Source organism: Rattus rattus, chromosome 3 (genome assembly GCF_011064425.1).
Source record: "Rattus rattus isolate New Zealand chromosome 3, Rrattus_CSIRO_v1, whole genome shotgun sequence".
NCBI classification, from domain to species: Eukaryota; Metazoa; Chordata; class Mammalia; order Rodentia; family Muridae; genus Rattus; species Rattus rattus.
The window spans coordinates 171,003,265-171,030,331 of NC_046156.1; the positions used below are offsets into that span (position 1 = coordinate 171,003,265).

Consider the following 27,067-nt stretch of genomic DNA (forward strand, 5'->3'; position numbering starts at 1 on the left):
TTTCAAAAACAATTGTTAAAGTATCATTTTCAAAGTAACTTACCTCAATTGTATATTGTTTCATAGGTTAACATAGGTTATGGTTTAGAGTGGCATAAATTCATATAATAATTTATTAAGATAATAAGAATATTGGGTGCAAATTGCATATTCTATATACCTTTTCAGTTTGATGTTATTTTATATTTAAATTATACACGTTTATTAAATCAGTGTGATAATTTGATATAAGTATATGATACATATGGCTTGTAACAATTTATGATATATTTCGTATTAAGAGTTCAGAGGTTCCCAGAACAAAGAAATCATTAATGTTTCAAGGAAATGGAAATGCCATTTACCTGTCCAGAAACCTTTGGGATTAAACAGTGTATATTATTCACTACTAACTGTAGACCTCTCGTCTCTAATCCCTAAGCACTGGAGACATTTGGTACCTCAATTTATGAAGTAAAGATGATGATGATGATGATGATGATGATGATGATGATGATGATGGTGGTGGTGGTGGTGATGGTGGTGATGGTGATGATGATGACAACGACAATGATACTTATCTTATTTCATCTTTTATTAAGCTCACTTAAGAGGGTAAATTTTAAACATGCATTCCAATGGAGTGTGCATTAGATTTAAGTAACACATACCCTTCTCACCCCGTTGCCTCCATTTCACCCTTAGAAATGAAGATACAAAAGCAACAGGTCTTGAATGCAAATTCCAGGTAAAAAGGTACAGCCATGGAATGAAGACTAAGAATGTTTATGGTTACAAGTATCGCTGGCCTCTAGGTTAGCAAATACAAGACAAAACCAGGAATGAATGGAGGGGGATTAGCGGATCACTGACAATCATTGAATAGTTGATAGACAGGTATTATGAGGATGGGCACATAAAATGAATTCATGACAATGACCAGGGCAGTGGACGAAACAGCACTGTTGTGTAGATATTAAAGGAACTTATGACTGCAGTAAAAGGTTAAGAAAACAGTATACAACTATGAGGACTAAATGTACACCTTATTCTAATTGAATGGCAATGTATTTATATCCTCCATAGGATTATTAGTTATTTTTGGCCTGACTAAAAACTTAAGAACTACATATAGATTTTATTTACTGTTGCTGTGGAATATTACCTGCAATATATGTGTGTGTGTGTGTGTGTATACATATATATATATGTATATATATATTTACCATATACTTGGTAATGTCTCATGAGAAAAGATGTTTTTGATAAATATCAAACTATATTAAGGTATTTCTTCCATCATCAATGAAGAAATCATTGATATCCAATTAATGCCAAATCATCTGACAGCGTTAGCTGATTCTTAATTCAGTATTTGTTCCCCGGTTGTTCCTTGAAACCGTTTAGTTTACTCTTCTTTTTCTCATAAATCAGGAGAGGAAGCAGGCCACAACTGAGCATACCTCTGTGTGTCTAACTATTTTTCTTGTTTGGGAAATGATTACCACAGGAACACACTTGTCTTGCCCACATCCTGAGGCCCATGGCATACATACTTCTTTTGCAGGAAATTGTCGACTCTTGTTAGGGGTTTGTTACTGTCTGTCAGCGCAGTGCAGTTCATTTTGTGCAGCGTCTTGGCTGGTTTTGTTTTGTTCTGTTGGTTTTGTTTTGTTGTTTGTTTATTTTTGTGTTGTTGTTGTTGTTGTTGTTGTTGTTTTTAGAAATAAAAGTTTCCCTACAATTTCCTTATGAATATGCTTTGTTCTTTTTTTCCTTTGTTCTTTTTTATTACTTATTTAATTTAATAACATTTAAATGTTGTCCCCCTTCCCAGTCTTCCCTTTGTAAACCCCCTACCCACCCCTCTTCCCCTTTGCTTCTAAGAGTGTGCTCACCCACCCACTCCAACCTCAGCCTTTTAGCATCCCCCTTCCTTGGGGCAACAAGCCTCCACAGGACTAAGTGCCTCCCCTCCCACTCCCACTGATGACAGATAAGGCAATCCTCTGCTATATATGTAGTGGGAGTTATGGAACCATCCACATGTACTCTTTGGTTGGTGATTTAGTCCCTGGGAGCTCTAAGGGGGCTGGTTAGTTAATATGGTTGTTCTTCATATGGGGTTGCAATCCCCTTCTGAACTTCCATCCTTCCCTTAATTCTTCCATTGTGGTCCTGGGCTCAGTGCAATGGTTGGCACTGTTGCTGGCAGAGCCTCTCAGAGGACAACTATACCAGGCTCCTATCTGGAAGCACTTCATGGCATCAGCAGTAGTATTGGGGTTTGGTGTCTGCAGATAGGATGGGTCTCAAGGTGGGTCAGTCTCTGGATGGCCTTTCCTTCAGTCACTGCTCCACTTTTTGTACTTGTGTTTCCCTTAGACAGTAACAATTCTAGGTTATAGATTCTGAGATGGGTAGATGGCCCCATCCCTCAACTGGGAGCCATGTCTATCTACTGGAGGTGGTCTCTTAAGGTTCTATCTCCATGCCGTTGTGTATTTAGGCTAATGTCATTCCCCATTAGGTCCTGGGAGCATCTCCCATCCATGGCATCTGGGATTTTCTACTGGGTTCCCCTCCCCCCACTACATAATTCTATTCATTTTCCTGGCCCTCTGGACTTTTCTCCAGTTTTTTCACATACCCGATATGCTTTTCCCTTTCCCCCTCCCCTCCACCAGCCATGTCCCTCCTTCACTCTGCCTCCTGTGGTTATTTTGTTCCCCCTTCAAATTGGGATTGAAGCATCCACACTTTGGCCTTTCTTCTTGTTAAGCTTCATATGGTCTGTGAGTTGTATAGTGGGATATGCTGAGCTTTGGGGCTAATATCCACTTATCAGTGAGTACATACCGTGTATGTCTTTTTGGGTTTGGGTTACCTCACTCAGGATGATATTTTCTAGTTCTATCCATTTGTCTGCAAAATTCACAGTCATCTTTTTTTAATAGCTGAGTAGTATTCCATTGTGTAAAAGTACCACATTTTCGGTATCCATTCTTCTGTTGAGGGTCATCTGGGTTGTTTCCAGCTTCTGGCTATTATAAATAAGGCTGTTATGAACATAGTGGAGCTCATATCTTTGTGATATGTTGGAGTATCTTTTGAGTATATGCCCAGTAGTGGTATAGCTGGGTCTTCAGACAGAACTATTCCAAATTTTCTGAGGAACCACCAGATTGATTTCCAAAGTAGTTGTACCAGCTTGCAATTCCACCAACAATGGAGTGTTTCTCTTTCTCCACATTCTCATCAGCATGTGTCATTGCCTGAGTTTTTGATCTTAGCCATTCTGATTGATGTAAGATGAAATCTCAGGATTGTTTTGATTTTCATTTCTCTGATGTCTAAGGATGTTGAACATTTTTAGGTGCTTCTCAGCCATTCAAGATTCCTCAGTTGAGAATTCTGTTGAGTTTTGTACCCCGTTTGGTAATTAGTTATTTGGTTCTCTATAGTCTAACTTCTTGAGTTCTTTATATATATTGGATATTAGCCCTCTATCGGATGTAGGTTTGGTAAAGATCTTTTCCCTATCTGATGGTTGCCATTTTGTCTTATTGACAGTGTCCTTTGCCTTACAGAAGCTTTGCAATTTCTTGAGCTCTCATTTGTCAATTGTTGTTCTTAGAGTCTGAGCTATCAATGTTCTATTCAGAAAATTTTCACCCATGCCAATGTGTTCAAGGCTCTTTCCCAATTTTCTTCTATTAGATTCATCATATTTTGTTTTATATATAGGTCCTTGATCCAGATCAACTTGATCCTTTTACAGAAAGATAAATATGGATCGATTGGCATTCTTCTACATGATTACCTCTAATTAAAGCAGCACCATTTGTTGAAAATGCTTTCTTCCCCCCACTGTATGGTTTTGACTTCTTTGTCAAAGATCAAATGACCATAGTTGCATGGGTTTATTTCTGGTTCTTCAATTCTTTTTCATTGATCTACATGCCTACCTCTGTACCAAATACCATGTGGGTTTTTTAATCACTATTGCTCTATAGTACAGCTTGAGGTCGTAGATCATCTCCCCCAGAGATCCTATGCTACCAACTTAACAGCACACCTGAAAGCTCTAGTACAGAAAGAAGCAAACACATATAAGAGCAATAGAGGGTAGGAAATAGTCAAACTCAGGGTTGAAATTAACCAGTTAGAAACAAAGGGAACAGTACAAAGAATCAACCAAACCAAATGCTGGTTCTTTGAGAAAATCAACAAGATAGATAAACCCTCAGCCAAACTAACTAAAGGGCACAGAGATAGTATCCAAATTAATAAAATCAGAAATTAAAAGGGAGATATAACAGAAGCTAAAGAAATTCAAAAACTTTTCAGATCCTACTATAAAAGCCTATACTCAACAAAACTGGAAAATCTATATGAACTGGATGACTTTCTAGACAGATACCACATACCAAAGTTAAATCAGGATCAGATAAACCATCTAAACAGTCCATAACCCCTAAGGAAATAGAAGCAGTCATTAAAAGTCTCCCAACCAAAAAGCCAGGGCCAGGTGGTTTTAGTGCAGAATTCTATAAAATCTTCCAAAAAACCTAATACCAATACTTCATAAACTATTCCACAAAATGAAAATAGAAGGAACACTAACTGATTCATTCAATGAATCCACAGTTATGTGGCTACCTAAACCACACAAAAAACCAACAAGGATTTTTTTCAGATTAATTTTCTTTATGAATATTGATGCTGAAAAAGCCCATATTTGTTATTGCTAAATTTACTCAAGATTTCTTTTTCTAGAAGTAAATGCAGATCTTCAAAAGTATTTGCATTCTTGACATACTTGACCGATGTCTGTGCCTTCTTTCTCTAAAAAACTGACAACATCCACGTTTGAGCTCAGGTCTGTAAGAATGTATACTGTCCTAGGTATCTTCCCATCCTTCATGCTCTATTTGCAAAATGGCTACATGTAAAGAATTGCTGGCAATGAATGTTTCTAGAAATCTTCATCTCCAAAGAAGGAACATCATCATGGACTAGTCATCCCTAGTGGGTTCCCAGGAAGTTTTCATTGGGTAGTGATAATGACTTATTTAACTAAGAGTGTGGAAGAGGTACTTAAGAGCTACTAATAGACACAGGGAGCTGCTCAGCCAGGTTCTTCCAACCTTTCCAGCATTTGTACTGATATACAAAAACAGATAACAGGTCCGTGATTCCTCACGGTGACTTTGTGACCTTCCCAAATCTCAAATGATGCCCAGACTCTGGTTCCTATTGGAAAAGTTCTCTTCCTCATTTTCTTCCCCAGCAGTCTATTTTTACATATACATCCGACCACAGTGGCTTACCGAGTGAATTTAGTACAGTTTCTACATCCTTGGATTCTGCATCCACAGAGTCAGCCAGTCACTTTCTGTGAACCAACAAATGATGATTCACATAAAGACCATTTCATCCTGTCTTTATTCCCTAAACAATATACTTTAATAACACATTTCAATAGGATTTACATGATAATAGAAATTCTAAATAATACAGTGATAATATAAAAGATACAGTGTGATGTTCATGAATGCAAAACTTAATATTTTCCATAAGAAACTTCAGCTTCCCTTATTATGATTTATAGTCAGTCCCCAAACCAATCCTCCCACTCATAGGAAAGAGTGACTAGGCTAAAATTTGGTGTTTGTAGTAATTTAATGAGTTACTAGCTGTAATTTTCTTGAGTCACACTTTTCTAAGCCTCTGTATAACATTTTTTTTTCTGTACCTGCAGTAGTTGGATTTTGTATCATTTGAAAGAAAGCTATTTCCTCTTTAGCACATCATCTTACTTCAACTTCTTAGTAATGGCTTTTCAGTCACAGTTATTTTTACTTTTAATGACAAAATGTTTTGATTTATGATCATTTGAGCTTATGGTGGTTGCTTATGACTACTCATGGACTAGGCTTCGTAATGTGTTTTAATCTTCAAATATATTCATATAGTAATAGTTCTCTTTACCAGGAGTTTTTCACAGATAATGGGAATGAGGAACAAAGTGAGAAATGGAATTATTGTCCTAAACAGCCTGAGTGTTTTTACTTGTAGATTCCAGCCATCATTCTGTTTGTCCTCCACATCCCACTGCGTGGTATTGATTAGATACTCAATAGACTGAACTGATGAGAGTGAATGAGCTTTTCCAGCATGGATTTTTACCTCCATGACTTCCCAACACATCTGAACCAACCTTCATACTTTCTTCAATCCATTTCTTTTTAGGCAAAATATCACTTAGGCTTATACCCTTCATGTGGCCTGACTCACAGGGTACCAAGCCCAGGGAGTTTAGTCAATGGATGCTAGGGTCACGTAGATTCATCATTTCTTTCATTCGATGCAGGTTTCATAGTGGAAGTCCATACACTAGGTGGATTAAATGACAGATGTTTATTTTTAAAAGTTCCAGAGCCCTGAAGTCTACATTAAAGATACTGAGCAATTTAGGTCTGTAGTGAAAGCTCCATTTCTGGACTCCAGATGGCCACCATTTTTTAATGCATTGTTAAGTTAGAAAGCAAAAGAAATCTGGTCTCATTCTTCTCATATAGATAGGGTCCTCCTTTATGACTATTCTATATAGTTATATACACCTAATATTCCTTGTATGTATATGAATTTAGGGATGACCACTTACTATTGGATAATCAACTGGGGAGTTCATCTCTCGGGAACTATTTCTCCTGCTCTCGGTATTCTTTATGGTCTATTTATTTCAAAAGAAAGAAGTCTCAGTGGACTTTTAAATGATGGTGGTGGTTTTTAATTAATCTTAAATATGAATGTAGAGAATTTGCTGCATAATTTTAGAAGGCTCTGAAGATATGCCTCCATGTTATCAGATAGGAGATGGTAAGAGTTGCTTTAGAGTAGACAGAATAAGTAGTTGCTACCACAAAAAAGAGTTCAGATGTCACCTAAGGACACTCTTCTATAAATATTCTGCCTGCCCCAAATCATTATAGCCTTGAATAAGCACGTCGGCACCTGATAAAATTAAATGTTTCCTTGGGTTATTAACAAGAGTCACAATCAGCTGCCAGAATACTGAAGTGCTAGGAAAAGTTTGGTGTTGAAATATGCCTGCTCGCCAAAGCTTTTTTTTTTATTGTGTTTATGGACAATTTCATACATGTTTATAATGCATTTCGACTACTATGTCTCTCAAGCTTCATTCTTAAATGCCATTCAAGTGCCATTCTTCAATGCATGTCATTTGATTTAGTTTGCTTTGCTCTGCTTTGCTTTTGTGACCCACCACGTTTCTCAAGGGCCTTCTGTATGACAATGAGTTTGGAACTATCCATTGGAGCCTGGTGATCTGACCAGCAGGTGAACATCTGAAGACAGTGATTACTGTCCCCCAGAATCTGCCACTACCATATAGTTCATTAGGTAGAGACAGGGCTCCTTGAGTCTCTCTCCAACCCATGACTAAATGACAGACCTTGTCTTCTGTAAGCCTACTGGACACAATAGCAGCTGCTATGGAATCATAACTACAGTAGCTCTTAGCTGAACTGTCACCTCCCTGTTGACTTTAAGTTTTCTTTTGTTGTTTTGAATCAGGGTGGTCATAACCACTAAAATTGTTTTGGGAGAAATGATATGAAGTCCAACATGATCCTCTTCCAAGGACGCATGGGTGTCAGGAGAAATTCAGGAACATCAAAGTCTTTTGTCATTTTTTTCAGGATGTTATGCTTCCTGAAAGCACTGGGCTGCTATAATTCTCAGGGTTCCAAATTAAGGTCTTGGAATGGGCAGAGTAGCTTACAAAGCAAAGGAAAGAAACAAGATAGGAATCTGAAGTTTTGTGGTGACTAAGCTACTCCTTCAGTGTAGAATCTGAATAGGGCGAGCCCTTACCCACAGCCTGCACAGTGCTTTTACTGAATTTCACTCAGCAGTATTGAGTATTCAAGAGGAAGGGTCTCTTACAGACCGTTTAGCCACCCCTTGTAATCAGACCTGTAGTCCACTGATAGTAACTGTCAAATCTAAAAAGGTCTCTGTCTTAGATTTCAGAAGTAAAAATCTCATACAGCTCTTTTAGCTTCTGGTGCTGTAAGATAAAGTGACTAGTTTGCTCAGTAAGTTACTAGGTTCCCTCAAGGGTGAACCTACGGTCTTCACAGTGATCTGTGTTAAATACTGGGAAATTGGCCATGCTAAACTAAGATTCCTTAAAGAAATAAGTACATCATAGATAGAACTGGGTTTTGTGTAGGCTAGTGTCAAACATGACTGTTTCAATGGTATTAGGTCATGAAAGATTGACAGAAGCAATGGTTAGGACACAAATCATTGGATGACTGAGAAATAGCAGTCTTCAATCAGAACCTCGTTACATTTTCTGATCAATCAGAATAATGGAATAGGTCGAATGACAAGGCACTAGGTACCTAAAATCCTGCTTCTATCAAAATCACCATTCAACTCACCCTGAGATTGCATATAGCAAGTGAAATGGAGTCAACTTGTGCTTTTCCGTGATGGCTATTGGGCTCAGGCAGTGTTTCCTGGAAGTAGGTACAACCTTTACCCTGCAGGCACACCTATCCTGCCAGAGCCAGTAAAAATATAGACACTCCAGCAGCAAACCACTGAACTGAGAATAGGACCCCCTGTTGAAGGAATCAGAGAAAGAACTGAAGAGCTTGAAGGGGCTCTGAGACCCCATATGTACAACAATGCCAAGCAACCAGAGCTTCCAGGGACTAAGCCACTACCTAAAGACTATACATGGACTGACCCTGGACTCTGACCTCATAGGTAGCAATGAATATCCTAGTAAGAGCACCAGTGGAAGGGGAAGCCCTGGGTCCTGCTAAGACTGAACCCCCAGTGAACTAGACAGTTGGGGGGAGGGCGGCAATAGGGGAGGTGGGGAGGGGAACACCCATAAGGAAGGGAGGGGGGGGATGTTTGCCCGAAACCGAAAGGGAATAACACTCAAATGTATATAAGAAATATTCAAGTTAATAAAAAAAAAAAGAAATGTTAAATCAAAAAAAAAAAAAAATATAGACACTCTCATCCCATGGCTTCTCTGAAATCTGAAGGCTAGACTGTCTGGGAGATACCTAAACCATACCCAGACTTGATTGGAAGTCTAATGACTTATCAAAACTGCCAGACTCCTTTCCCTGAGTAAATTTACTGTTTAGAACTGTTCTAAAACCTCCAATCCAGAGCTTTTCTCAAACACAGGACCCACATCACCAGTCTTTTCCATTGAAACCTGGCTATCAAACCATTCCCATACAGAGTTCCAGGAGCCTTGGGGAGACGTCAGCTCACATGAACTGAATGAGCAGTTAGGCATGACACATAACCACCATTTTTTCTTTTCCTAAGAATCCCGTGGTATTAGCATGAAATTGAGTTATAAAACACAAATCAAGGAAGCGCCCCTCAGAACTTTGGAAAAGTTGAAGTAGAGAAAGAATGGAGAGAGATTATAAAACCAAAGAGGAACTAAACGCTGAATTCCTGCCTTACTTTTCCTAGGCAACACAGCTTTTCCCCCTGAAAGCCAAATTTCCCACATGTAATAGCTAGAATACTGGCTAGAATATTCTAGTTAGTCTAGAATAACTATAATAATTATTATTCTAGAATGTAACAATAACTAGAACTTCCAAGTCACAGCAGCAAGAAACAAGAGATGTACTTCTATTCTATTTAATGTCCTCGAAAGGCCAGACCTTTCCAGAGGATGAGCCAGGAGATCTGTGACCAAGATCAATTGTGTGTTCAGATGAGTTGTGCATTCACCATGGTGAAAAAGACCCAAAACAGGAAGAAGAGAGGTAAGATGGAGACAGGGCCTTTGCAGTTTGCCAGTGGTCAAAGCAAGTAGGGTAGAAACTAGATTAGAAAGTGAAAATCGCAGTCATTGGTACACTCTTTAAACCAGTTCAGGAGGCCTAAGGGAAATTCCAGGATAGGAGTCCAATTAACCTGGCCACAAAGAAATTCTTCCATTTATACATTATTTCTCATTCATTACCATTTTAAAAGAAATGTGTTATTTGTCTGTTTGTTTGTTTGCTGCCATTACAATCCAATTCTTTAGTTTAATGGAGATGATTTCTTAAAACCACATTCTATATCTTTTGTTTTTTTAATTTACAAAAAGTGAATCTTTATTGTAGTTGAGGAAGTGAGAAATTCCAAGACCCAGGTGCTCTCGCCTGACATCACATGGCAGAGATCGGATTCTTAAGCACTTTACTGAAGCATGTGCCTCATGAGTGTGAATTAGCTTGTTCACCTCCTAGAACATCCCTAGAATGGTCATAATAATATTGCACTGGTAATTAAATTCCAACCTGGACCTTACAAACAATCAAATCACTCACGACAGATAATTTTCTGTGAAAGTGTTGCAATATTCATTTGCAATCACTTAGTGCTACTCAACAACCAGTCATGTAAACAATACCCATACTTTCCTGGGATTCCTTTTCTGTCTCTGGAGCTAATCATTGGCATTCTATGGTAACAGCTTTGAACTGCTTTTACACCACTTAGTGCCTCCTTTTACTTAGTACTTCCTTTTATTTAGTACTTCCTTTTACTTAGTATCTCTTTTGCTTAGTACCTGTGTTTATTTACTTAGTACCTCCTTTTACTTAGTACCTCCGTTTTTAGTGCCTCCTTTTACTTTGTACCTCTGTTTACTTAGTACTTCCTTTGGGTGGACTCCTTTTGTAACATTCACTTCTTTAGGGTACCTCAATGCCCTTAAAGTGCAACTTTTTAAATTTTTCAAGATTACGATTTAATTGCAACATTCCCCACTCTTCAAATTCTCTTTATCTCTCTCTCTCCTCTCTCATTATTTCATTCATACATGTGTATTTGTCTATATTGATAACTATACATTTTACAGTCCACGAAATGAATGCTCCCTGTCTGTTTCCTGAGCTGACCATTTGGAACACAACAGCCAGTTGATGTACTCTTCCCTGGGAAAGGCCACTTTTCCCATTCCCAGACTTCCCCTTGGTTGCCTACACTCCTTGGTATGGAGTTGTGGCCCCATTGGATTTTCTTCTTTGGGTTTGGCATGTTCATTCGTGTCGTTCTTGTTTGGGGCACATTTAGGCAGTCAGGTGAGACTCTATACATGTAGTTTCTGACCTTCCTAGGAGTCCCAATTTCAGAGCAAACTCTGTGATCCTCTGTCTCTTACAATCTTTCATACCTCTCTTGTGCAGTGTTTTCTGAGCCTTACGTGTGGGAGTCTTTTGTGAATATATCCATTTGAATGGATTTTGATTAGTTGTAGTTTTCTGTAATGGTTTCCATCTAATATAAAGAGAAATTTCCTTCATGAGACATGAAGACTCTACTTGTCTGTGAGTATAAGGACAAATATTTTAGGTTGTGGTTGGATATCGTACTGGTTGAGTAAACTAGTGGTTGGAGGTTCTCCTCCAATATCCATGACATTACTAACACTGAGTAGTTAGCTAGGTTTCCAATACCAGGCTTGGTCCCCCTCGTGTTGAGTAAGTTGTAGGTTCAATTAGAGAGCTGTTGGGTATCACCAAGGTATGAGTGCCATGACTGTACCCTTAGGGTTATCCTAACCTGCTGGTCATTGACATTGCTTGTAGTTATCATAGTTGGGAAAACATTTGATAGTTTTGGAAGCTTGCATAACTTCTAGTAGCATGATTCCCCAGGGAGGGGAATTTTGGATCAATTCTAGCTCAGCGGTCTTTGGACCCTGTTTATGAAATACGTGGTGCCTTTGGCAATACACCTAAGGTGGATAACAAAGAGCAACAGAAATAGGCTAGACGTTTGGGAAGTCTCTTGGACAGTCCTGACGAATAATTCAAAAGAAGGCTTCTCATCTATTGGGGGTTTTGTTAGATAGTCTTTATCTCTTTGAGAGAGGACTGTCAGCCCAGATGAGAAAGATTCACTAAAAGTATTTATAGTTATATATGGAGGTATGTGGATGGTATAATTTTTTATTTTGTTTTATTTTTTGGTTTTTTTTGGTAAATAGCTATAATATGATTATTTGCAGCTTTTTTAGATGCCCTTGATGTTATTTTACCACCTTCTCCCATATTTATGTTTCCTAAGAGCCATTTTTTATTTCCCCATTAGATTACTTGTACTCTGCTGTTCTGTGTTATCCTCATCCCCTTTTCTGTATCCACCTCCCTTCCTAAGGATTCCCCTTTTCCACATGTCCCTGATCAGATCACTTGTACCCTGCTAATCCCCCATTTATTGCTCTCTAACTCGGCCATCCTGGCAATTGTCCCACTTTGCTGTTCTGCTTTCCGTTTTTCCTGCAGGTTCCACACTCACATCTGAAGGTTGGTTCTAGGACCTGCAGTAAAAGAGAGCATACAACATTTGTCGTTCTGGGTCTGAATTACTTCAGTTAATATATGATCTTTTCTCCTTCCATCCACTTATCTGAAACAGTCGCGATTTCTTTACAGCTGAGCAGTATTCCATCGTGTATATTACCTCGTTTCTCTTACCCATTTGTCAACTGTAGGGCTTTTATTCTTTCCATCTCCTAGCTACTGTGTCTAGAGCAGCAATGAAGAGGGCCAAGGGAGTATCTGTGGAGCAGGTTGCTAAGTCCTTTGAGTATATCTCCTGAGGACTGGTGTAGCTGCGTCATATACTAGGTTTACTTTTAACTTTTTGAGAATTCTCCATACCAGTTTCCACAATGGTTGTATCAGTTTGCAATCACCAACAGTCAAGGAGCCCTCCTCTATCCCCTTCCAGCATTTGGTGCTAATTGTTCCCTTGATCTTTCATAGTCTGACAGGGGTTAGATAAAATCTCCAAGTTGATTTGATTTGCATTCCCCTAATTGCAAGGAATGATGAATCCTTTAGGGGTATTTCTTGTCTTCCCTCTCCCAAACACTTTTTTCTTCTTTTGAGTACTCTACATTCCAGTGTCAGGCCAAATTTTGGAAGGATTTTTTTTAATTTTGGTTTTTTTGAGTTCTTCATACATCCTGGATATTAGTCCTCTGTCAGATATATAACTGGAAAAGACTCTTTCCTATTCTATGTGCTTCCTCTTACCCCGGCTGATTTTTTTCCCTTAGCTGCAGTGAAGTGTGTTCATTTCATGCAGTACTATTTGTCAATTGTTGGCCTTGATTCTTGAGCTAATGGAGCTGTATTTAGGGAGTCTTCTCCTACACCTTTCGTTTTAGCATTGCTGGTGTTTCAGGTTAAGGTCTTTAATCCATCTGGAGTTAGTTTTTGTGCAAGGCAATAGATATGAGTCAAATTTCATTCTTCTCCATGTGGCAATTTAATTTTCCCTACAGCATTTGTTGACTATGCTTTCTGTTTTCCATTATACATTTTTGACATCTTTGTCAAATATTAAGTGCCTGAAGCCACACGTGTTCATGTATGACTCTTTTTTTATCCCATTGTTCTTCATGTCCAGTTTTGTGTGAATGTCATATTGGTTTATTACCATGACTCAATACCTCCAGCATTGTTCTTTTTGCTCAGGATTGTTTTTGCTATCTAGACTCTTTTGTAGTTCTATAATAATTTTAGGATACATTTTTGGTTTCCTGTGAATAAAATAAGTATTTTGATTGGGATTGCAGTAGGGTATTTTGATTTTGGTAGGATATTTCCACGGTGTTAATTCTACTGACCTGTGATTATATCTTTCATTTTCTGGAGTCCTTAGCTTTTTTCTTCAGAGGTTTACATTTTTATTGTAAATGTCCTTTATTAGCTTGGTTAGATTTATGTCTAGGTATTTTATTCTCTTTCAGGCTATTGTGAATGAAATTATGTCCATGATTCTCTTTCTCTGTATGTTTGTTGGTATTATATAAAAAAGCTATTGGATTGTTCAAGTTGATTTTTTTATCTGTCACATTGCTGAATTTGTTTATCATTTCTAGAAGTTTTCCAGTAATCTGTTTCTTTAAGAGGTTGTTATTACATCAACTATTTTTATTAATATTGTTGAGATCCTTGCTAGTTTCTGCTTATAAAAACCCCAACACTTTCTGAGCTTGCTCATAGGTTGGGTGCTCTATTACATCTGTCTGTCTTATTTGAAGATTTAAACCATCTTGTCACATCATCAAATTACTAAAATTTAATGTTAACTCATTTAACTCAGGTTACATGTAAGCTATATTACTAATTGGTTAACACTCAATATCTAGAGAGTATACTATATTCGTCTACTGTCCATTATTTATTGTCCAAATATGTAGAAACAGAACAAAATTAGATAAATATAAAAATCAATACAATACTGTAGGAAATAATAATATATAACAAGTAGTACATATGAGCATCTCATTAACTAGGGTTTTGTTTCTCTGCCTTATCTATACTAAATGTATACTGAGTCACAAAATAGAATGCCCTTTCAAGAAGGGTTCTGATGAAAATTTGTGAAAGCTACAATCTCATAAGATGTGTAGTAACACTGATTATATTGCAAATGGAGCTAAGCAACCCCAGGAGTTTTTGGAGAGTTCAGAAAACTAAAATCAAGAGATGTAAGGGCAAAGGCTCAAAAACCCTTTAACTGCCTTAGAAATCTAATTTCCATGTATGCTTTTCTTTCTCTTTTTGTTTGTTTTATTTTGTTTGTTGTTTGTTTTTAAGAAGCTGCTATTATGTATCCCAGATTGTACACAAATTGGAAATAGTCATCTTGCCTCAGCCTCCCATGTACTGGGATCACAGCTGCAGCACTCGTGCCAGGTCTCTTGATTTTGTATGTGTGTACACATACAGATCATAAAGATACAACATAGTAAATACGCACTGTTCTTGCCCAAAGTCATAGTTGTTCACTGTAACTGCCCAACACTAGCCTTTCTAGAACTTGGATTCTGAATTCATGATTTCTAGCATTCTTCCCATCTTTATTCATGCCTTGGGCTTACTACTCTGCTGTCCGTCATGGAACATGATAGCTTTAATATGAGTCATCATGCTCAACATAAAAACAAGCTCTCCTGAAATTTGAGGACCACTGTGTATCCATTCACCTCTTAAACTACTCATACAAGCTTTAGCTGTATTTCAGAAATCACAGACTCAACTTTTCCTCACTTCTTCGTATTAGTTTGTTAAAAGGTCGTCTAATGTAACTGCAGAATGAGAGCAGTGTAACAGTTTTCCTGCAGTGGAGTTGCCATGCGTTGGCTATGCTCTGAATGGAACATAATCCTGGTTTTTTACAACATTAATATTTATGAGGCTTCTTGAATTATATCTATTGGAAGATTCTGTTTTATGTCTGTGGCCACTATAGAAGATAATACAAATGTTATTAAATAATTTTAAAACATTACATTCCAATAATATCTAAGGAAACTGACTGACATATGTGGAAAACAGGACATATGTTGTATCCACTGGGGGGGAGAGGGAAGCTGATTCTTTTTTTAGAGGAAAGAGGTTTTTCCATGTCTTTTATTGTTTCCTCTGTAACTGAATTCTAAATTACCAAGAACATTCTAGACTGGGTCTACCTGAGCTACCTCAGGCCATACAATGCTGATAAGTCTTAGTTATCTGTGAAGACAAAAACTGGATCCTGTGGAACTTTGACTCTGACTAACCCACAGAAAGCACATTGGCATGCCACTAATAAGTATGTCTGTGTAACTCAACATTGCTGATTTATGGAATGGTACACTAAATCAATTCAAGATTGTAGGGACTCATAATGAACATCTCCCAAGACCTAGATTCTGTTTATCCAACTATATATAAACCATGTGTCCATGAAAAGGTGTTAATAGGGAATACCTATCTCGGTTGCAATTTTACAGAGTTTCAAAGAATAATAATAATAAATTTAAGAATAAAAATATCATTTTAGGTTATGATTATTATAAAAGAAGATAAATAATCTGCTAAGAAAGCAGCATCCAGGAATCATGGGCACATTACAGTCAAGGAGGAAATCTACAGGAAATAGATCAATTTCTGGTTCTTGAAGTATGAACCTCAGCTCAGGAAATCAATGCCATTTGCTTACAATGACTCATAAAAGTCCAAGAATTTAAAAGCACCAGCCAGCAGGAAGTCTAAAGATTCTAGCTGACTGAAAATGGCTAGGAAGAGAAGTCTGGGTAAATCATTTTAATTCTACAATAAAAAGAGGCACATGAGGACTTTGAACTCAGGAGGGGCAGCTAAGTGGTAGATCTACGTAATCAGAACGGAATAGGCACAGTCTGGGCCCAGAGACTCAGTCTGGAAAGTTAGTATAGGCCAATTAATAAAAATTATACCACTGAATTGTTTAATGTCTTTTCACCAAGAGAAGCCGTCGTTCACTCTGTTACAGTTTTATGATCTCTGTTTTTGAGTAGAGGTGAATTGACAGGAAGAGATGGCTCCCGATTCTGCACATACAATTCAGAACTACTTATTCCGTTTACACAGACACTACAAAAATACCGACCATTAAGTAAAGACATCGTAAGTAATCACCATATGTGTTTGGTAACTTACATAATTCAAATATAATAACGTAGAACACACCCTCTTAAGACAATGGTTTGCAGCAAGTGATATTTACCTAGTCTGCCCCACTGCAAGCATTAGCATCTTGAGACCTATAGCCCAATGTGTACATTTATAGTGATGTCTGAAGGCGTGAATTATATATCTAATGGCATAATTATTTTAGTCATGTCTACATAAATAACAAACATGTAAACATCTGCTATAAGATTCTGGTTCTTCCTTAGCTCTTTAAGTCACTTGCAGCTAAAGTTTTCAGCTTTAGTCACAATTTCCCCCTTTCAGTTTTTCTGATCTCCTTTTCACTCATGCCCTTGTTCCTCTTTCCTTGGTGTTTGTAAGAAGCTGTCCTTCTGTGGTCCTGTCCAGAGTGCTCCTCCCAGTCGCTGCCTGTTTATCTCCATAGGCCAGAGTTCTGTTCTTTTCCCAGCCAGAACATTCTGTTCTCTTTACAGCAATGTTCTGTTCCATTGTGTTTGGCCATAATTTGTAACTAACTCTATGATGTAGAAGGGCTTTGTCCTGACCCCAGTGTGAAGAAGCATACTTTCCTACTGAGGCGAAGCTGATGGCTGTTTGTCTTTGGAGATGTGTGGTGCTGTTAAATGCTTAGAGCAGTACCTGGTAGCTCCTTAAATGTTTGTCGTTAGTGGTCACATTGGCTTGAACTCAGTATTACTACTTTACTTGATTCTCACAATTTTTTGTAGGCAACTAGTAGTCTTTTTTTTATCATTTTTTATTAATTAATTATTTTATATATTTAGTCCCAAGTGTTGACTCCCCTCCATGTCACCCTTCACAGAGTTCTTACTCCATCCCACTTCCCATTCACCCATAAGATAGACCCGCTGCCATTGGGTACCCCCCCCAAACTGCAACATCAAGTCTCTACAGAATTCCATGCATCCTCTTCCTCTGAGGCCAGATAAGGCAGTCCTCTACTACACATGACACAACAATTTTACAAAGACTAAATTGTGCTTCAAGGTAGAGGTTATCAAAGATATTAAAAAAAAAGCAGAATCATTATGGGAACCCGAGATATCATGTGATATTGTTCCCTTTAGTGAAGATTGAAAGACCGCACAGCTCAAAAATGATCAGAACCTTGGCACCTGTCACATCAACATGAAATTCAAGACTTTGTTCTTGTTAGGTTTTTTTTGTTTGTTTGTTTTTAATTTGGGTACTTGCTGATTGGCTACTTTATGCAAAATCATTATCATTTCTCTACTTGTGAGAAATAGCAAGTCCAGTGACTGAAAGCAGAAGCAGGTAGTCATTCAGGATGCAAAATATGAACAGTCATGAAACACTTAACTTCTAGCAGGGTAGACAATTATGCACTGGACTAGCAAAGCCAAAGCTATTAAATTAAGACAAAATTATTCTTTTTAATAATTTTTTGTCTATGTTGCTTGGAATTGAACTTAGGACCTCACACATACTAGGCAAATGCTGTATTTTTGAGCTACATCCCCAGTCCTAAAAGAAAAATTCTTTTAAAAGTATATAGAGAAGTGAATAAAAGAAAATTTTAATTTTAATTATAGACTTATTTCTTTGAATTTTTAAAGAAAATCCCAAGTAATACTTTGCTTTAAAAATAAAAATTGTTCATTATCTCCAGTATTGTTATATGAGGAATTTTTGCACCAGACTCTGATATGAACCTGTCCCATAGCACTTACCAAACATGACAACTTGTTTTCTTGTCAGACACAGTCTACTAAAAGTACTTTTAAAAGGAGAGTCAAGAATATTGAAAATGTTTGATTATTCATGGCATAAAGTTTTAGAAGTATTGCCAAATGATCTAAGTAAGATAAAGCAATAAATGGTCAATATACTTTTTCTTATTTAAAAATGCTAAGAAATGGTTTAGAGGGATGGCGAAATTGGAAATAATTCTACCTGGTTATGCCACTTTTTGGTCTATACCCAAAAGATACTCCACCATACCACAAGGACACATGCTCCACCATGTTCATAGCAGTTTTATTTGTAATAGCCAGAAGCTGGAAACAACCCACATGTTCCTCAGCTGAATGGATACAGAAGTACTCTTCAGAATACTATTCAGCTATTAAAAACTAGAACATCATGAATTTTGCAGGCAATGGATGGAACTAGAAAATATTATCTTGGGTGAGTTAACCCAGACCCAAAAGGACATCCCTGGTGTGTGCTCACTGATAAGTCGATATTAGCCCAAAACTACAGAATACCCATGATGCAACTCACAGACTCTATGAAGCTTAACAAGAAAGAAATTCCAAGTGTGGGGAAGAAAATAATCATGGGAGGCAGAAGGAGGGAAGAACCTGGGTGAAAGATAGGAGGGGGAGGGGAGGGGGCAAAATCAGGTATGGGTGGGGGACAACAGGAGAGAAGCACAGAGGGCCAGGAGAATGAATGAAAATATGGGGGATGGAGCTGGGGAAGACTTTTAGGAAGTCCCAGAGATGTGTAATAGGAGAGGCTCCCAGGGCTCGATGGGGATAACATTAGCCAAAATGGCCAACAGTGGGGAGATGGGATATGAAGAGACCACCTTCTGTAGATAGACATGGCTCCCAGTTGAGCCATGGGGCCCCCACCCATCTTCAAAATTCTTGATCCAGAATTGTTCCTGTCTAAAGGAAATGCAGGGACAAAAATGGAGCAGAGACTGAAGGAAAGGCCACCCAGTAACTGGCCCAACTTAGTGTCCATCCCATGCACAGGCACCAAACCCTGACACTATTACCGATGCCATACTGTGTTTGCAGACAGGAGCCTAGCATGTCTGTCCTCTGAGAGGCTCTACCAGCAGCTGACTGAGACAAATGCAGATACTTAGAGCCAACCATTGGACTGAGGACAGGGACACCTAAGGAAGAATTGGGGAAAAAATTGAAGGAGCAGAGGGAATTACAACCCCATAGGGAGAACAACAATATCAACTAACCCAGACTCCTCAGACCTCTCAGAGACTAAGCCACCAACCACAGAGCATACAGAGTCTGGTCAGTGGCTCCCGTCACATAAGTAGCAGAGGACTGCCTTGTCTGGCCTCAGTGGGAGAGGATGCCCCTAATCCTGTAGAAACTTGATTCCTCAGGGGACTGCTGGGAGGTGTGGGTGGGTGGGTGAGTGAAGGAGCACCCTCTCAAAAGCAAGGGAAACAGGAAAGGGGTGAAGCACTCGGGGCAGGGAGGATGGAGAAGTGGGGGTAATATTTGGAATGTAAATATAAAATAATTTAATTAAATAAAAAGAAAATATATCTACTGAACCATTACTGGCTCCTCTAATTTCAAGTGTTATTGTACATAGTAATTAATAATATACAAGGCAGCTTCAAGCATGATGCTACTGTCCTTCCATTGATTTATGACATGGACAAATCTTCATCTGCACCTTTGTCCAAAGTCATTAGCAAGTAGACTTCCATAATTCATGGTTCAGAGATTTATTAATAAATGTTACCTCATAGATTTACTTTCTAATTTAATTTCTACTTTTCATCTATAATTTACTCCCGTTTATTTTCTTGCAATTATTTTAAAATTATATTTATTCTCATTTTAATATTAAACTTATGTACCTTCTGTGTTAATTTCAATAAAGGTGTTTTAAGTTAACCAAAATGCCATAATATAAATTAGATTAATTTTTCAGTTATTTCAAAGTACCTATTTCTAAAACTAATGTTTTATGTAAGAATTCCATTTAATATTCTATAATATGAAAGTAGAATTGTTATTGATTTTCTGCAATATAATTAATTACAATACTAGTTACATTCTGTTTGCTACACACTGGATTTACCTCTTTTGTACTTTTATTGAAAATAAATAAAATACATGCCAATCACAGTTTTCCCTCCCTCTCCTCCTCACAGCTCCTCTGACCACCTCTCTTTTAATATTTAATTGCCATTTACGCTTCAATTCTGCTTTTCGAAGACATTCTTGCGTGTTTTCTTTGGCTGTTATCTCTTGCAGAACATGACTGGAGAGTGGGCCTTACCAGAGGACATGGCAAACAGTTCACCACCCTCCAACAATAACATACTGGGTCATGTGCTTCTGAGATTAATTGAAAACTCGTATCCATCTGAGCAACAAGCTGCAGACACTGAATTACCTTCATTTGCTGTGAAGGGTTGTTTACTGGGGAAGACACTCAGTGGAAAAACTACAATCCTCAAGGCTCTTCAAAATGGTAAGTTGCCTTTACTTCTCTTTTCCTTATTAGGTTATATTCATTCTGACCATGGCTACAAATGTCTATCTCTATAAAAGTCAAACCGGAGGCTTTATTTAGAGAGTGGTTTTCATCAAATTTTTAGGTGGTAGAATCATGTGACTGATCTTCCAAATGCAGGAAACGGGGAGTCGGGGGGAATTGGGATATGTTCAATCTTGTCAAAATTATGTTAGGTAATGCAGACAAGACACAGAAGGCGGTATAGTACATCATCTAACTTAGGTGGAGTATCTCAAAATAGACAAACTATGCAGATAGAAAATGATTCATGTTTTCTGGGAGCATGAATAGGGGATAGGAGTGCCTGTGTCATAGGTAGGGATTTACTTTTAAAGAGGTAAGATAACTTTCCTGGAGGATGGAATCATGATGGTCCCTTGGCTTAGTGTCACTGTGTTGTACCCTATAATCTAGCTAAAATGATTTATTTCATGTAATGGAAATTTTATTATGAGAAAAAGTAGCTTAACCGAAGAGGCACTGCTCTGTGGAGAGCAGTGATACCATGTTGAAGGAGACAACAGTATCAGTTCCTGAGGGGCCAGATATTTACAAGTTGTCTTTTGTACTTTAGACATCCCCATTCGAGTACTTTCTATTGATACTCTTGTCCAAGAGGCTATCCAGGCATTTAATGATGGAGAAAAAAATAGTAAGGCACCATCGATGCATGAAGATGTTAAAGAAGATCCTGAAGCAGACCAGAAAGAAATGATCATACCTCAGGCAAGTGTGACTTCAGTTTTCCACAGCTGGTACACTACAGCTATGGATCAGGATAGAATGCCAACGTTCATCTGGTAAAGATCCAAAGAGTGAATAGTTCAGGTTCTGTAAACCAAGAGACAAAAGAGGGGGTATGCTCCTCCTAAGCCTACTATTGGTGTGCATACATATGTACGTGCGTGTGTGCGTGCGTGCGTGCATGCGTGCGTACGTATGTGTGTTGACATTTTACCACTAAGTATCCAGAAGTGGAGAACAGTGGCCTTCCAAATATGTGGATAAAGGGTACAGTTGGCCCTTGGCAGTGGACTAGACAGGTGCTGAACCCAAACAGATTTAAAGGTAGAAGAGGACACATTGCTTGGTCTCCAGGCTCAAAGTATGAAGCTGCTTGAAAGATATCCAGAAATCATACGAAAACAACTAGTTCAATCCATTTAGTCCACAGCCAGAGTATACCAATTGCTATATCTTAGCTGTGCTAGGGGTCAGGAGGAGTATTCCAAGTGGGCTTAAATTGATCACATTTTCATTCTTTAACATCCACATTGCAATTTATTTGATTATTTCATAAAGATATAATACTACATGTTGGGGTGGGAAAAGAATATTATATGACTTTAAGAGCCCTCGTGTGGTTTACCTCTCTTGTTTTCTAGCAACAATAGTAGAGACCCTACATATGGATTAGTTTTCTCAAGGCCAGAAGAAGGCTTATAGAAGTCTACTCATTATTAAATCTCAGATTTGAAGCCCACTTCTCTTTCTCTTACCTCACACTGTCTCTGTAATTGAACCAATTAACAGAGACTTTACTCTCAGTGATTTCCATTCTCAGGACAAATACTAGTAACTCATGAGTTATGGAAATTTGTTTCATAGCATGGTTCTTTCTCTTTCACATTGTGGCAAGCTTTCATTTTGATCAAGAGAGTAACAGATAATGCACGTTTTCCTCTTATTTACCTGTGGACACGACTGAAAACTTTAGGGCTATTCTTGTAAGATATTTTCTGTAAACTGTCCATTTTCCCTTGTTTTTTTAATTTCTAAAATAGAAGTTTTAATATTTACATAAATTGAAAGCCATTTGAAATTCACCAAATTGTACTTGTTTCTGGAAGTCATTTATGACAGAAATTTCTATCCAGTTTAATATTGTTAATGTAGATAAACTAGTTTGCTCTCAAACACCAACTTAGGGAAATGTACTGGAAGAATTCCAATATTAAACCTGTTTGTTTGTCTGTTTTGCCATAGGATAAAAATGAGCTAACAGATACTCAAGTTCCAGGGGAAGCAACACCCCAAAAAGAAGGTAAAATTATATAGCCAGTAAATAATGTGTCAAAATAAGTCATCCATCATTTATGTTACAACACGCTTACAATACAGAAACAGTAAGAGTGTATATAGGTTCATCAAGCATGATTTCAGGGGATGCAATGGTGAATGGTGGAGAATTAAATACTTTTTTGTGTGGTTATCGACACAGTGCAAGGTAGTCATTGCCTACACTTGAGAATAAAGATGAAATTATAGTATTTTCGCCTTTTCCTTAAAGTCGTCGTTTAAAGTTTATCTTTATGAAAGCAGACAGGACACAGTATATTCTCTCGTTTCTTTCTCGTTTTTTGTTTTGTTTTGTTGTGTTGTGTTTTGTTTTGTTTTGTTTCTGTTTGCTTGCTTTTGGTATTTTGCTTTTCCCTTTCACTTATATAAGTGTGTATGTGTGAGAGATCACATAGAGGAAAGCATCAGCGTCTGGAGGAACTCCACTCAAGAGGACAGTGGTTCCCTATTCATTAAACTGTTCTAGCTCTTAATCACTGACAACAGCAACAGAGCTTAGCTTCCTAACACCCACTATAAGATCTTTGCTTGGAATTCAGGCCAACTCTTTTGTGAAATCACGGAAGAGAAACATTTTTACTATTAAATAGCGTTTCTATTAAATGTGTGTTAATGAAACTTTTTGCATATTTCGATTTGCTCTCAGTCTGCTCTAAAGCTCAGACTCTTCTGTAAGGTCCCTGCTATCCTCTGTCATCATAGAGTCATTCACAGATTTGCAATAACTGCATAACTCTTCCATGGTGGCTCTTCTCTCTCTTTTGAAAGTCAAGTTCTGCCTATCTTTCCAGTTATTTTGTATCTTAATGCATGATTTTAGTTATTTAAATATTGGTATTATATTTTTTCATTATAAACATATTCTGAACTTTTTTGCACAGAATTTAACTAAGATCCCATTCTGATTTCTAAATATTTCCAAAATGTTTATCATCTCTTAACTTCTCAATCTTGGAAAAATATAAATGTAGCGAATTAACATTTTGATGTCTTTTGAGAAAGGTGGTTTGTTTACACGGAGGGAACTGAAATGCTGTATAGGAAGTGGAAGTCATGCTGCAGCCTTGCTTTGTGCTCTTGCTGAGTGTGTCAGACATGGCCGAGTGTGTCAGACATGACCGAGTATAATGCCCACATTCCCCAGCTAGAGGTGGGCAAGCCGGGCAATGTAGAACAAACAATTCCCATGTAGATGTGAATGCTAGGACTCTGATCTTACTACTTTCCCTGTTACTAGGTGTGAAGACTAGTGACTTTGAACAATTCAGACCAAGTAATGGCTTTCTGTCAGTAAGTATTATAATCTGATTTTGTCCATCCATATATTAAAATGTGTCCTAATTTGCATTCTTTTGATATGTATTCAGATGTTATGAATTAAACAACATTCTTCTATTTGATTTTAAATTATGCTTGATAAAAGAGTGACTAGTAAAGTTTCCATCATATTGTTTATATTCTTAGTATTTTTCTCTCTAAAGCAGTAGAAATTATTATGCCATTTTACTCATTTAGATACATATGATTTTTTTTAATTCACTTGATATTATTTCCGAAGGAAACTAGTACTTTCAAAAAGAGTATTGGTTAAATATAGAGGGAAGTAATGACAGAATTAATCATGTGTGTTTTATTTACTTTTTTATTATAATTGATTATGTTATAATGAGTGTCATCATTCCAAACAAATTTATCATTCAGCTTTTAGAATTGATTAAATATTAAAAAAAACATGTTGGGTTTGAAACCAAACAATGCGTATGGTGTTTGATTTATTGAGAGAGAAGTGAGTTTAGAAAAGTAATGAGTAGAGAGTTAGAACTTTTTACTCTATTGATTTGAAATACGAATTAACAGAAAGATTAGGTTTGCTTCTGCAGTTACATTTACAGTTGGATAAAAGCCCCCTTATCCATATTCAGTTCAGTTCAGACACACATGCTTTTTCCTACACACCATATTCCATGGACATGTCAACAACCAAACCGATGGACTTCTCTGCTCTTCGGGAGTCCAAATTCTTATAAACATGGGCAGGTAATTGGCTATAAACACTAACAGATGAATTGAACAGCATGGTAAAAGATAATCAGGTGTAGGAAAAATTGAAAAGTACAGTAAGAGCAGTATTGTGGGTAGGGGAGGGAATATTCTAATATTAAATTAAGGGACACCTTCTGGAGAAAGCAAGCCTTAAACAAACTCAAAGAAGGAAGAGAATTAGGTAACAGGATCTGGGAAGCCTTTGTGGCAACATGAACAGTTACCTAGTCATAGGGCGAGACTATTATACCCAAAGTGTTTAACAAAGGCTGAGAACAGAGAGATGATGAAAGAAAGAAGTTTGTTCTGTCAGAGCCTGAGAAACAATCATTATAACCTTTATCATAAGTGTATGCTGTGGTACCCCGACTGGGTTGAATAGTTTTGAGTAGAGATAGTCTCATTTGACATCAAGCACTCCAGTGACTGAGTGAAGATCAGGCCCTAGGGAAGCACACATTGAGTAACATTATACAACTTGTACAGAATTAATCCTCCTAGAAGTCATAATTATTAATTCTGAACAAAACACAAAAACTAATTACTAGAGTGAACTTGTGATAGAAAAAGAAAGGCTAAGAATCAAGGAAGAAGAACAGAGCTGAAAGTTTAGAGTCTGGTCACCAAACAATATTCAAGAGCTAGATAGGTATGTGTGTTTCCAGAGGGCAATTTCTCATAGATATGAGTGATTGGAGTCAGGCCATTCTCTTTGCAAGTGTTAGAGTATGAAATTTGGGGGATTTGGGGTGTCGAGGCTACTGAAAATTGGTACAGATCCTCCTTGAATGTTTCCTCTACTCCAGAAATGTGATTAAGTCTTCAGTATCTTCATTAGCTAGCATGGCCACTGTATTGCTTTAACTCTCAACACCTTGAATGGACTATTACTTTCAATCAACTCTCTCCTACCATTCTTCATTTCTTTTCACAGCTTAGCATGCGAGCTCAACTTGGTGCAAAATCAGAACTGATGCTCAGAAGAGGCAAGAGCGTTCCAGACGTACTGCTGGTTAACATCCTGGTAAATGCTATTAAGTATGTATTGTAGTTTCTTTTCTCAGACCTATTTAATATCGTCCTTTTTCCTGCATATATAGGTGTATGTACTTACGTATGACCACATGTGTGTGAGAGTGTGAACATAATTGTGAGAGTGGGTAAAGAGGCCTAAGTTTGACATCTGGAATTGTCTCATCCTTTTTCCTTATCACTTGAGTCAGAGTCTCACAGTAAAACCATGAACTGAATATACAAAACTAGTCTTCCTAGCCAACTCACTTGGGGATCTCGTCTCCAACTTCTTAGGATAGAATTACAGTTGGGTCCCACACCCAGCATTTACATGAGTTCTGGGAATGGGAACTTCATTTCTCATGCTTGTATAGCAAGCACTTTAATTACTGAGCCAACTCCCTAGCCCATTTCATGTATTATTTACAAAAAATATGTTAAGAATAACATAGAAATGAAATATTCAAATGTATGTACTGACTCCTAAGACAGAGGGAGAATAAATGGACTTGCGTGCCTATACTTCGCCTCTCTGGTTAGCTTTGTCCTCCATCTGATGTAAATGAAGGCACCATCTACTGCCCTTGGGATAGTGGGTGGTTAGTTAAGCCCAAGGGCAAGGTGTGAGAAAAGAGATCCCAACTCACTGAACACAGGTCTGCACTTACTTGTGTTATGGTTCAAGATGAGGGCAGGAGTGGAGTCTAGGAATCCTAGGACAACAGGTGGTGGCGCACAGCACAGACAAAGCACATATGTGTAACACATATGTGTGGCAGGGGACAGAGAGGAAAAGTTCAAAGAACCTGTCATTTTTTTTTTTTTTTTTGCTTTCTCTATCCTCCTTTTACTGAGAAAGGATTCTCTTCAACCTTGCTTTCTTATACATGTATATTAGAAGAGGGCCAGTTGTTCTGTATAATAAAGGAAATAATTTGTACCGGATAAGAAAAAAGAGTAAAAGGCTCTGTTGAAAGAATTGGAGAGGAAATGGGATTGCTTAGCTGTGGTATGTGGGGAACATTAAGACCCAAGAAGAGGGAGAGCTTTATAGAAATTTTTTACTATCCATCTGGGATAAGCTCCTCCTTAATGTTGTCTTAAAGACTGCTTTAAAGATTTAGGCT

The 27,067-nt window shown here is 37.8% G+C and overlaps 1 protein-coding gene across 2 annotated transcripts in view; it reads left to right on the forward strand.

The window, feature by feature from the left end:
- Spef2 (sperm flagellar 2) overlaps window positions 1-27,067 on the forward strand; it is a 177,051-nt gene that overhangs the window by 50,440 nt on the left and 99,544 nt on the right. For both annotated transcript variants that reach the window (XM_032898792.1, XM_032898791.1), the window contains 5 exons: window positions 20,540-20,759; window positions 21,379-21,530; window positions 22,791-22,848; window positions 24,121-24,173; window positions 25,861-25,964. In XM_032898792.1, the coding sequence (XP_032754683.1) occupies window positions 20,540-20,759; window positions 21,379-21,530; window positions 22,791-22,848; window positions 24,121-24,173; window positions 25,861-25,964 (587 nt within the window). The remainder of the gene's footprint in view (window positions 1-20,539; window positions 20,760-21,378; window positions 21,531-22,790; window positions 22,849-24,120; window positions 24,174-25,860; window positions 25,965-27,067) is intronic.